The following is a 13630-nucleotide window of genomic DNA, read 5'->3' as shown; positions in this document are numbered from 1 at the left end:
GAGGTCAGTGTAGAGGAGCTTTAAGGCAAGTTTAGGTCTAACTGATATCAAAGTGATGTTTTACGTGTCTGCAGTGGCAAGCATATCTACTCTGTAACTCGTATGCCCTGTGTTTCAAATACTCACAATTCATAGTGTCTGCCTCCTCTCTGGCTAGTGGTTGAGAGTAATTCCCTGCTCTGCTGGAAGCTGAAGAGGAAAAAAGTAGGAAAAAAAAAGGAGAGGTCAGTGTAGAGGAGCTTTAAGGCAAGTTTAGGTCTAACTGATATCAAAGTGATGTTTTACGTGTCTGCAGTGGCACGCATATCTACTCTGTAACTCGTATGCCCTGTGTTTCAAATACTCACAATTCATAGTGTCTGCCTCCTCTCTGGCTAGTGGTTGAGAGTAATTCCCTGCTCTGCTGGAAGCTGAAGAGGAAAAAAGTAGGAAAAAAAAAGGAGAGGTCAGTGTAGAGGAGCTTTAAGGCAAGTTTAGGTCTAACTGATATCAAAGTGATGTTTTACGTGTCTGCAGTGGCACGCATATCTACTCTGTAACTCGTATGCCCTGTGTTTTTAAATACTCACAATTCATAGTGTCTGCCTCCTCTCTGGCTAGTGGTTGAGAGTAATTCCCTGCTCTGCTGGAAGCTGAAGAGGAAAAAAGTGAGATAATGATTCAACCATCATTTAGTGTGTGCAACGATCAAAAGTGGGTGATAATGTACTGACAAGGTTTGTACTGGCAAGGTTTGCACTGGCAAGGTTTGCACTGTTGAGGCTTGCCCAACCTCTCAAGAAATCAAACCAAGTGTAATAAGTGTATTTCAAAAACTCATGACAGTATTCCTTAAATTAATCCACAAAAAAAAATGTATCAAACAAATTAATAGAACTATAACTGTTGCACAAATTGGCCAGTCTTACATTTCCTGATGGGGTTGACTTGCACTTCTGGCGCTGCTGGAAGTGGAACGTTTGCCTCATCCTCAGTTTCACTATCATCGAAAAAACGTGCCCTTTTGCTGATGATAAAAAAACACACAAAAAAACAACAAATTATTTAATTTATTCTCCTCATTCAGCAGCCATACTCAGCTCTGTATGTGCTGTATTTACACGTGTCTTCTTCTTCTCAGGGGGGGGCGAGTCCACGTCTGTAAGGTCCGTGTTTATTTCTGCCTCTGGTAGTTTTTGGCGAGCTTCTTCATATGTTTCTGTATAGATTAACAAACAAAAATGTTTCTGTGAAGCAAACTAAAAAAATACATTAAAATAGAGAAATTATGAATGAATGAACGAATGAGAAAATTAAAAAATATTAGGGCCAAATTTACTAAATAGGCTTAATCTCTTTTTTTGGGGGAGGTAAATAATGGTGCAAATACCAAGAAACTGACAAGCACAAAGCTTAGTATATCGCCTTGCATGATTCATTTAAATTAATCTGAATGATTCTGCATGATTCTGAAAGGGAAAACTCTTACAAATGCATATGCAACAATGTCAGCTTCAAAAATAACTGTTCATGCCTCTTTAGTGTCTTTAATAAATCCTGACACCAAAAGAGGGTTTATGCTGGTGCAACCGGTTAGTAAATCTGGCCCATGGAAGCTAAGGATATATGTACCTCTAGTAAAAATAATCCGGATTTTGAAGGGAGTCCAAGATGGTCCTGGCTTCACCATTGATTTTATGGCTTTAACTACATCTTCATATTTGTATGGAGGCCACATACAAACATTGTCCCTTACCCAATTTTGGGGAACTACCTCGACTTCATTTGTCGTTTCAAAGATTACGATATGATACATTGTCTGGAAAAAAAAAAAAAAAATTTTTTTACACTTAATTTTCACATAATTAAGATTAATTAAAAAAAATCTAATTCATATGAATGCCACTTACAAAGCATGTCCCACAATATAATCCAGAAATGGTGTTACTGCTTCTCAAGAACTATGTACATTAATTGGTGATATTAAGATGTGTGAGTCAGAGGGAAGACTGCAAATTTGTCTCCCAGAGGCAACCTCACACACTTTTGCCAGGGCTTTGTGAGCTCAGTAAAGTGCATCACTGTTGACAAATTGGACACAATGAATACACCCAAGTTTCTGGAATCAAGAGGGTAGGTGTATAAGGCCTCTTTCTCTTTATATTCTTGAAACATAACATACTCTTTACCCCCATAAGCAATTATGTTTTTTACTGAAATCACTTTGTCATGAATAGCAATGCAATCGTCTTTGCTCGATATTCGCAGCATGACACCATCAATAGTAAGCTGTCTGAACTGATGTACTTCTTCCGTCAGAGTATGTGGTACAGGTCCATTTTTATGGGGGCACATTAGTGATATTTCATCAGTGGAATAAGAGTTCCTTTCCTCATGTTCAGACAACCTGCGGATTATCTGTGCAAGTGGATTGTGAGGCTTCCTTACCAATCTCTTAAGCTCACCAAGAAAGTTTTCATAGGGGAAGCCAGATATGCTGTCTAAAGGACCATGTACTTTTACATCACTAGCAAGATGTACCAAGCCATGAATGTTGTATACCACCATCTCTTTGCCATACAACAAGCCATAATGCTCAACAAATGATACCAAAAAGGAGTGAGCCAAATCATTCATTTCGATACAATAGTTTGAATTTGCCAAAATGTAGATGGCAACAGACAACAGCATAAAGTTCTCATAAACCTGGCGGGGCAACACACCCTTTAAAACAACCGGGCCTGTGTACAACAACAGTTGACGGAATTCAGTTGCCTTCCAACGAAGTCTCTCACTGAGAGCCCTAGGCTTTCTGGCAAATTCTGCTGGAATGAAGTCCTTCAATGCTACCAGTCTCTCAGAGATAGCCAAGACTTGAATGCTCGAAAGCCTTGTACGCAGGGGACCCACTGCACCACACCACAGATCCGTTAGACGTCTCACTACACCCAAACACACAAGGTGCATGTAATCATGAGGAAAACCTGTTACCATGTCAATGTCGGTATCTAGAAGAGGACAGTGTGTTAGATGGTGTTCCTCATCTAATCCCAGTCGAAAAGCTTCATCTGTTCTACAGGAGGCATTGTTCTCAGGAAATGTCATGCGGTGTTTTACATAGGAGCCTTTCTGCTGACATTTGTCACAGCCATAGTAGCCTGTGTGAGATTTTATTCCTTTGATAAAGGCTCGTGCTGGAGCGTCACACATGATAGATGTTACCTTGACAAAGAAAGTCTTGCCACAAAAAACAAAACCTCTTCTTAAGCTCTGCAACTCACAAACTAAGTGACTGAGATATTCAGACAGATTTGTTGGCTTAGTGGTCCCACAAAACAAACCTACAACAACAGGTTTCTTAGATAGACCTTTGAACATGCCAAGAATAGGCCAAAGTTGAACTGAAGAACTTTTGAAAAGTGGGAGGCCGTCAAAATTTAGCTGCATGTTAAACGTGTGCCCATCTGTAAAATGAGAACATACACTTCTCAACGTGTTTCTGAAAGCACTGATAATACCAAAATAGTGGAAAGATCCACCGGCAATCATCTCCACGTTGTACTCCATTTTCGTCTTTAACAGTGACCTTCCATCTTTTGGCAGGAATGGTAAATGCACTCTAAGAATTGCCAATAAAGCAGAAAGTGCAATGAGAGATACACCAAAACGAAGTGCCCACTCGGTAATGCTGCTTCTGAGATCACTTTTATCGTTTGTTTCACTATAATCATAGCTGCTGTTTGTATCCTCACTAACAGAGATGCCAGTAGGATTCAAATCTGAAGGTCTGCAGTCAGAGGGAATGCCACCAAGAGGAATGCTAACAGGAGAGTTGTTAAGACTATCAGTATGGTCATACACATCATGATCCACTGATTTAAGAAAAGTATCAACTCTTTTGAGGGCCCTTTTCCTAAGATTGCTGCGTTCATTGTAATTCATCACTAGTGAACCATATACTGAGTCACAAATAAAATATGCAAGGAATATTCCTAATGAGTTCAAGCTCAGGATGTTCACTACCCTATAATGAGAGAGAAACAGCAGATTAGGACAGCAAATTAATGGAATAGTTCACCTAAAAATTCTGTCATAATTTACTATCAATAAATAAACATATCAAATAACATAGTATTTGAACAATATAAGTAAAGAGTATTTTTTTCTATTACAGGTATTTACAAACGGTTTACAAACGGTTTGTCACTCTCTATTTCAAGAGAGTGACAAAATGTTAAGCTACATGGTCTTTATAACGTTAAAGTCAGTATTTTCTAAAAATCTAATATTTTGGTATTCTAGCATTAATTTTGAATCTTAAAATGCATTTTATTCACAAAAAATGTGAAAGACAGGAGGTGCTGACTGGACGCGTAGACCTCTTTTGAGTCTCGCCTATATTCGGTGAGTCAATTTCAGTTCATTACGCTTTAATAATTATGATATTTAAAGGGATAGTTCACTTTGAAATTAATTTGATATGTTTTAGCTTAACTCAAGGGCATCCAAGATGTAGGTGTCTTTGTTTCCACAGTATTTTCAATTTTGATATTTTTCAGTTAAACCGGTGTTGACTGTCAGTCATATAAAGCAAGTATGGGGGTCCACGTCAAAGAGTATGCACAGAGAAGTCCAGATTAAACATGATTGAATGATTCGTAAATGTAAGTACACATAGATGGCCTAAGACACGAAAGGAGCGGTTTGTGTGAGAAAATGAACAGTATTCATATCGTTTTTACCTCTTGCAACCACAGCCACATCCAAGTGATCTGAATCAGTTATTCAATGTCCAACTGAACCGAACTGACCTGTGTCCAACGTTCCGCCGGAAGTGATCGCTTGCGTGTGTACGTCACGCATTGCACACACAGAGATTTCGGAAGTTTTACCCTTCACTGTGAAGATCTAAAAATATTTAGATATAGAGCCCTTTTCAGTTGGTAAACATGGTGATCTTTTTATGTGGGCGAAGCTTAGGTGGAGGCAGAACGATCCCTCTGGCTGCTTCACTAATGCTAGTTAGCAAGTATTGTTAGCTTGTTTTTTAACAATGACTGGAGAAAATCCGATATTATCTAAATGTGTAAGGTCACTCACTGTCCAGGACCACGATTGTTATTTCCAAAACTTATTTTTAACGGACAGAACCAGATTGGCCGACCCGTAGCCGCCTACACGCTCACTCAATGCATAGACGATCTGACAGGATTAACGTTACCTCGGTTGAGTGGCCTGACTTCTACACCTACCTTATAGAGAAACCGATCGTAAAGAGAAACTGAGGGCATATAAATCTTTAGATGCCTATAACTATGTGCTGAATGGTCATGTACAAGACTTGTGTGTACGATCCGCAGTTCTGCCGAGCCAGGGCAGAGAAGACGACAATGTAAAGAGTGTCATTTACGGTGAGATTTTAATCATGTGAATATTTTCAAAAAATAAAAAATCCAGATACAGCATATTGATTTTTCATTGATGCTTGTACCAAACAACACAATAAGATGGCATTTAAAAATAATAAAAGTAATTTAAGCTCCTTATTATGTAGCCGAATCTGTGCTGGTTTCCATTGGCCGCCTCCAGTTTTCACTTTGTTTTGCCTCTAGCTAGCGCCGTGACGTAACTATGACGTCGGCGGAAAAGGGGTCTATACAGGAAATTGCAATGGAAGACGATTTCGATACATCTAAATATGTTTAGTGAAAGGTAAAACTTCCGAAATCTCTGTGTGTGCAATGCGTGACGTACACACGCAAGATATCACTTCCGGCGGAACGTTGGACACGGTTCAGTTGGACATTGGATAACTGATTTAGATCAGTTGGACGTGGCTGTGGTAAAAACGATATAAATACTGTTTGTTTTCTCACACAAACCGCTCGTTTCATGTCTTAGGCCATATATGTGTACTTAAATTTACAAGTCATTAATAAATCATGTTTAATCTCGATTTCTCTGTGCATGCTCTTTGACGTGGACCCCCATACCTGCATTATATGACTGACAGACAACACCGGTCAAAATTGAAAATACTGCGGAAACAAAGACACCTACATCTTGGATGCCCTTGAGGTAAGCTAAAACATATCAAAAATTAATTTCAAAGTGAACTATCCCTTTAACTAATCTTTAGTTTATATTTTTCAATCACGAATAATGGATTTGTTGCAGTTTTCTGCACGATAGTAGCCATTCACTGGCATCCAGTGATAGTATTTTAAAGGAAACAATTGCAGGGTTAATTGTTAAACAAATAATTTTGTAATTTGCTTGTTGGTAATATACATTTAAACTGTTATCCATTGTATTTTATGTTATTGGGTATCACAAAACGGAGTATAATATGAAAAAGTAGGTCCTATCCTCGAGCGTTTTGCAATAATTCTCCTTTCCCCCACAATGCATTACATTACGTCACCTTGGGGAGAGAATTTACCAAAGCCCGCTGTGAGAGCATTAAGAGTGACTAGAGAGACGAGAGTAGTTTTGATGAAAACATTCCAGAATTTTCTCCATTCATTGGGAGCCAAATGGTTCAAGGTCCAAATGAGAGTTTCAGTACAGCTTCAGGGCTTTAAACGACACCAGACGATGAATAAGGGTCTTATCCAGGGCCCTTCGAGTCATGACTCGAAAAAGATTTGTTCACTTTGATGAACGAGTTTGAATAGGAGAGTCACGAACGCTCACAGAACAGAGCAAGGCGAACATTTGAGCTTATAAAACTTAAACTTTATTTATTTATTAAATGAGTGATCTTTTCACTTGATAAGACCCTTATTCATCGTCTGGAATCATTTAAAGCCCTTTGAAGCTGCACTGAAACTCTCATTTGGATCGCATTGAAGTCCATTATATGGAGAAAATCCTGGAATGTTTTCATCAAAAACCTTCATTTCTTTTCGACTGAAGAAAGAAAGGACATCTTGGATGTCATGGGGGTGAGTAAATTATTAGCAAAAGTTTTTTTAAAGTGAACTACTCCTTTAACTTTTTCTGCTCTAGGGCTAATATTACATTTAAAGTCCCTGTAAAGTCAAAATTAAGTATGTGTTCTGAGTTTGTCACACCACTGAAAAATGTGTTATTAGCCACCCAGCCAAATTTGAATGATAAAAAAAAGCCAGCAAGTACATAAAATAAGCTATCAAAATCATGAAAAAATCAGCAGTTATCTCTGTTCTCAAACGCTGGGGGCGTGTCCGCTGGCTGGGCTGAAACCACGCACACTCGCGGGAAAGCTCTCGATGGTGATATTAGGTGAAACTGCTTTCGCGACGGGAGGATGAACACTGAGGCTGGAGATAGTCGTTTCGGCCCCGTTCACCAGTAACAGCGGATTATCAGTGAATCCCAGTTGTCTCTAAGGAAAGTTTATAAAACTATCCAGTGTAAAATGATCACTACAGAGGCGGGTGTTGGCGGTGATCCTCAGCTCTTCATCAAGGTTGGCTCTCTTAAAAACCTCTTCTTGATGTGATCGTTTTTAGGGAATTTAAATCTGTTTTGTACATGATCGCATCCAGGTAGCCTATGCATGTCCGTGTCGAAGGCATAGCTAGGTAGCAAACTGTAGGCTCAGCTGTAGTAACTAATAGTACTGACAGTCACTACTGCGAATGTGCTCGGGGAGTGTTATTGTGTGTTGGGGGAGAGATCAGACTCTGTGCGTCATCAAATAGGGGCTTGTCCAGGAGCTCATGGGCTCCAGTGCGTCATCGAGCCCTGTTTTAGCCCCGCCCAAACAATCCGTAAAATTGCAATGGTGAAAAACTGTTTAACGGTCTAACTCCACATTTCAGTACTTCACAGTTCACAGTCTTTGTAATATGTTTTAGCAATACATATGTAAAATTTATAATGTATTTAGAACTTTTTTGTTGAATTGCCTTTACAGGGACTTTAAAGTTTGCTTTATCAATGTTAGATATAAGCAAATTTAGCATTCTACAATCTTTACTGTTGATGTGTTTTAATAATAATAATAATAATAACAATGAGCCACGAATTAAGCATTCGTTTTAAAAGGGGAAAATCCAAAGACCTTTTATTTGTGTTACAACGCAGGTATACCATGTAATCAGTCTAATTCGCCTTGTTAAAAGTTCTATTTAATATAATAAATTGATTTATGCTTCAATGACAAGTACATAAGCACTAAGGAGAAAATAACTACAGACAACTGTAAACACCTTTAAGTGATGCTTAAAAAAAGATAACTTACCTTAGTTGAAACAAGAGGGATGGTTAGAAGAAAGAAAAAAGTCACAGTGGAGGATGATGCAAAATCTAAAAAAAGGAAACAATAAAAAGAATATATTACAGTTAACCACTACAGTAGTCCAAAATGTTGAATGAGGCATGTATGCTGCAAATCAATCTAAAAAAAAATAACTACAGTGAAACTAAGAATGTGCTTATAAACAACAAAGAATGGCTGTGGTGAACAGGACGAGGCTGAGATCTTTGAGAGAACAGCTGGAGGCTGGTGGCTTGATTACTGATGAGTGACACCTGCATGCTGCTCATATTCAATCACCCACCAGCCTCATGCCATTCTCTCATGCCCTCAGCCTCGTCCTGCTCACCACCACAATGAAAATTATCTGTTTTCAGACAAGAAAAATGGGTAAAATACGAAATGACTGTCTACTCTAATATCAAATATTTTCTATGTTTGTATTTATAAACGTGCAGAAGTCAAAGAAAAATTATTATTGATGACTCAAATTGTGGTACAAGATCATATGGACTTTCAGTTATTGACTAGCAAAATATTATGGTAACACGAGAGACTGCATTAATTATGCCCATATTTCTCCTCTTTGCAGATAATTTTCGATCAGTCACAATTTTGAACTGGTAAAGACAGATAAATGAACATTAACATAATAAGGGCATAAGCTAACAGCCAAGATAATAAGGAAAACATCTCAAGCTGTTTAGGCATGTCTGATGATGTAGCTTTAAAGAATTGAATCCCAAATACTAAAATGTCTCAAAAATATACTTACATGGAAAAAGATGGTTGAACGAGGTTGAAAGAGCTCTTAAAAGAGCTTTTGGGGGTTATTTAGCTTCTGTTGACACAAAAGCAAAATGGAGAAAAAGAAACAATGTGACTGAACAGATACAGAATATAATACATTTTTCATCAATAATAACATTCGTTGCAGCGCCCAGAAGTTCAGGATCCTGTTCAAAAATCCTGCCGGGACACAGCAGGACCTTTTGGTCCCGAAAGATAGACATAGGCCTCGTTTACACTGCATGGTTCAAGTGACCCAAATCCGATTTTTTCCGCTCATGTGGCACAGATCAGATATGACCGGTGAATGTGTAAGCAGGAAAAAAACGCATGGATTCCAATTTTCTCAGGTCGGATTCAGGCCTCATTCATATGTGGTAATAAATCGGATATGAATCGGATACGTGCATTTGCGTGTGCCATGTAAGCAGACAAATCAGATATTCCCCAGTAAATCCTAGTCGTCCGTCATTAAAAAGTGTGCGATTATAGGCGCGATAGAAGAAAGGATACACACAGTGGAGCAATGTGGAGGTTTCATGTCTTTTGAGTGTTTGGGGTGAAGAATGCCGGCTAAAATGCAGGGTTGTTACAGGAATAAATCTGTATTTGAATACATTTCACGAGATACGAGGCATCGTTTTAAGTGCTCGTGGCTAGAGCCTCTCCTCCCCTCTTTTTTCTCCGCCGTACGAGACCAATGTTTTTGATGACTTTTCAAAATATTGTGGAAAGAAAAACACTGGATAATTTTATTCACATCTGCATCCATTGCATTTTGTGCTGTTTTACTTAATTTCCCAGGTCAGAACGTCTACATTTAGTTTCAGCAGTGTATAGTGTAAATGCAAAAATCGGATATGGGTCATTTTTAAAAGATGATGTAAGCAGGTCATCAAAAAAAAATCAGATATAGTCAGAAAATCGGATTTGGGCATCAAGACCTGCAGTGTAAATGCTGCCATAGTCGAACATATTGCCCACTTTTTGGAAAGCTGTTGGAATTGTGTTTCCTTAGCTTTTGATTGTGAATTCTTATAAGTCATTGATAATGTTGTCCTATTAGTGGTGTCTTGGCCATGTTTAACATAAGAACAAACTGCAAACTGAGTCATGAATTGCTGTTGGGACTTTTTTGCTTAGTTGAAGGAGAAATTCTTGTTATGCTGGGCTGTATACCAGTTCACACTGAATACCAGTGTTTACTTTGGTTGTTTAATTAACATTATTCACACACACCACCAGGTGTCTAAAGTTACTGTAATTTTAAGACCTAACTAACCAATATCCTCATGAGACCCATAAGGGGTAAAAAAAGTTTTGTAAATGTGTTTTTTTTTATACATACATCTTTACATTATTTAGAGTATAAGAAGCAAATGGTGACATATTTTATCTCCTATAAACACCAAGGACTCTTGAAAACAAGACTCTACAACCAAAACAAATTTGTATGTTCAATTCTTAAATTACAGAACAGTATACCAGGCATTTCCATAATTATTTCCATAACTTAAGCAAACACAGTGAAAAAGATATTTAGAATATGTGTATATTGTAAAATGCATTTTGTGTGCATACTAGTGTCTACATTTAACAGGCGTTTCATGTAATAGGGTTTTCAGGACTTTAACAGGTCCACGTGAACCAAACTATGCACAACAATTTGTACAAAGATTGTATGCTATTAAATAATTATTGATAAATGGTTACTTACTTAATATGAGTGTAAACATGGCCAAAAATCGGGTTTTCCATATGCAACTTATATTTTTATTGTCTCTGATTTGAATGATAATGTATAATAATTTTTTTTAGCTTTTTTATGGTAGCTATAATGAGTAATACATTGTCAATATTTTCATAATATCTCATATTTCATAGAAATATTAATGTAACGTTAGCATTTCTTTCCTATTCATGTGTGTCTCCTAAAATGCCTGACAAGCAAGTCCCGGTGTCCTCAGTGGACATGAATAAAAAGGATGCATGTCTCTCTCAAGTCATAACAGAACGTCGAATTATTATTTAAAAACCCAAAGTTATCTTAAAATTTGAATGTATTACAACAAAATCAAATTATATTTCTATAAGAGTGCCGAATTTAGTCATCCAGTCAATGTCAGTCTAGATATGGCGTTGTCATGGTAAAAACTTAGAAATTTTAATATCTCGAAAAGCCCTGAATGTTTACAGGACATAACTTAATGGTCTCAAAAATGTCATCTAGATACAAAGGAAAACTTCTCAGGCAGATATAATGATAACATGGGCCCACTGTGAGGTTAAAATTAATGGAGAATATCGTATTTTCCCGTGAGTTTTCGGCCATTTCAATGGGTGCTTGAGCAGTGTTCACTCGCTGTCTTGAGAAGTGGGCGCGCTTCAGGAGTAACTTAACGTCGTCAACTAATGTTTAACGAATTTAGTTCCCCTTCGGTTCTGAGAGGATATTAATATATATACATATATATACTTTATTGTTCAAATATCGTATTTTCCCGTGAGTTTTCGGCCATTTCAATGGGTGCTTGAGTAGTGTTCACGCGCTGTCCTGAGAAGAGGGCGCGCTTCAGGAGTAACGTCAACTGCTAATGTTTTAACGAATTTTGTTCCCTTTCGGTTCTGAGAGAATATTAATAGTTATTAATACATACATATATACTTTATTGTTCATTATTAAGTAAAGTATATCGAATAATTACAGTACTTACCTCCAGAATACTCAAAGTTTTCAGTCCTCTCAGCAGGGAGTCGAGGCAGTCCGGCTGTTTGCACGCGCTGGGCAAAGACTTCCGGTTTTATGCTGGCTAAAAGTTATTTCGCGGGCTTTGCACGCGACTGGCAGCAAAGTTGATATATTTTAATATTTATTTATGTACGAAATGTTTGTCATCACCCATCATACCTATTGTTAAATCACCCTGGCATTCAATTAATAATAATATAATAAAACTGCTGTCCACCTCAATTTGTTTTATTTATTTTTTACTTGTAGGCCTATTGAAAATCCCATACAGACAGGCCCCACTAATACCTTACATACATAGTTTATAAATGTAAAGAATCAGGACAACAAACACAGAGGCAAAAAAAAAATAATAATAAATCTCGTTTATTTCTTTAATTATTAGTTTAAAACTCATTTTTGAGTCATATGCAAAATTCCACATCCACCATGATTTTTTATTGTTTATACATTCAACCTAAAACTTTGCTTTTGTTTGTCAAAAGTCCATCTCACTATTTTTTATTTTATTCTGTGCTTTTAGACTCTTTTACACAATAAACTGAGATTTGTTAATCTCCCTCAAAAAAGCATGCAAAGTGAGTACCTTAAACTTAAAATGAAAGAATATAATGCTGTAACAAAGGCTTATTTAGTGGTGTTTAAGTTGAGCTAAATAATGTTATATTCTCAACTTGGAATTTCAGTTGTATTTAATTACACATCTTGTTAAAAAATGTAAACTGATTGCCTTAAAAGATGTTTTATTCCACTTAAGCACTTTACATACAAATACATACAACTCAAGAGGTGTAATCATGTAATGACTACAATTAAAATTGGTACTTACATTGCAAATTGAAATATAACTTGAACTTGAAGTTATATTATGTCATTTTAAGTTATATAATAGACAGAGGAAACACTGCAAAAGATTTCACTAATTCTAATTTGGAATTTCCATGTTGTAAATTTTTAACATACTTGCTTTGATAACTTATCTTAATTGTAATGGAACTGTCCAAGGGTAAAAATGCAAGCGGTCTCTTTGCTTCTCTAAGCAAAGTCTGGGTCGATGCTCTGACTTTTAAAGGTTGTTATTTCTTCTTCTATTCTTTTTTTGAAACTATGCACAGATTAGTGCATTGCACTGGAGAAACCTTTTCAGAGAGCTATTGGCGGAAGTTCCTGGTTAAGGTCCAACCATATAAAGCTGCTGAATTTGTGCTCCCCAAAAACGCTGGTGGACCCCCAGGTCATTGTTAGCTGGGTATGGATGTGGACTGCAGACCTATTTCCACCAATAGCTCACAGACATTCTTACAGACTGCACATTTATAGATGTCTTTTGAGAGTCCATTTATAGATGTCCTTTGCCCACAACGATAACAGATAATATGCATGCATGTACAAATCACATTAGTCCAAAAAAGTATTAATTGAATTTTCAGATGAAGCAGGTGACTGAAATTATTTTCTGACTACTTTTGATCTAATTCATTGCTGGTTTTTCATAAAGCGGCATACATTGCAAATGTTAGTATGTTAGTTTATTTCCATCATTATCCAATATATAAATTACCAAATAAACAACATGCCCTTAGCAATATAGAATACGCTATACATATCTAGGTAACCAGAAGATTCAGTGTCAGAGTTCAAGCAGAGAGTGGTATCTAAATTTTATAAAGATAAATTGTCGGATTTTGAGAAAAAATAGGATGACTTAATCCAAAAAGTCTTCGTCAGATCCAAGAAAAACAAATGGAAAAGAACAAAAGTCAGCCTTTTTTCTAGCCTTTTTACTTTTTATAACGTAATAACCATGCATTAATATCATAATGTACCTAAGAGGCTGAGGCATTCGAATCCATCTGCAGTAATTTATT

The 13630-nt window shown here is 37.0% G+C and overlaps 1 protein-coding gene and 1 long non-coding RNA gene across 2 annotated transcripts; both read right to left on the bottom strand.

The window, feature by feature from the left end:
• Positions 1-345: 345 nt before the first annotated feature.
• On the bottom strand, positions 346-1000 carry LOC148970974 (uncharacterized). Its single transcript, XR_016147409.1, has 3 exons — positions 909-1000; positions 570-632; positions 346-410 (listed from the first exon to the last, which is right to left on the bottom strand). It is a non-coding gene; the product is annotated as an uncharacterized LOC148970974 (long non-coding RNA).
• An 887-nt stretch (positions 1001-1887) lies between these two features.
• On the bottom strand, positions 1888-11834 carry LOC148970973 (uncharacterized). The gene is made up of 4 exons (XM_089122800.1): positions 11728-11834; positions 9000-9065; positions 8210-8274; positions 1888-4003 (listed from the first exon to the last, which is right to left on the bottom strand). The coding sequence occupies exon 4, from the start codon at positions 3919-3921 to the stop codon at positions 1963-1965; it is 1959 nt and encodes a 652-aa protein (XP_088978926.1). The 5' UTR covers positions 3922-4003; positions 8210-8274; positions 9000-9065; positions 11728-11834; the 3' UTR covers positions 1888-1962.
• Between the last annotated feature and the right edge of the window lie 1796 nt (positions 11835-13630).

Source organism: Pimephales promelas, chromosome 18 (assembly GCF_988280905.1).
Source record: "Pimephales promelas chromosome 18, fPimPro1.hap1.1, whole genome shotgun sequence".
Taxonomy (NCBI): Eukaryota; Metazoa; Chordata; class Actinopteri; order Cypriniformes; family Leuciscidae; genus Pimephales; species Pimephales promelas.
Note: the sequence above shows the minus strand (reverse complement) of the source record. Positions and strands in the feature narration are given on the sequence as shown.

Bases quoted from the DNA above. Each gene is read 5' to 3' on its own strand.
- LOC148970973 (XM_089122800.1), bottom strand. From the start codon at position 3,921: ATGAATTACAATGAACGCAGCAATCTTAGGAAAAGGGCCCTCAAAAGA.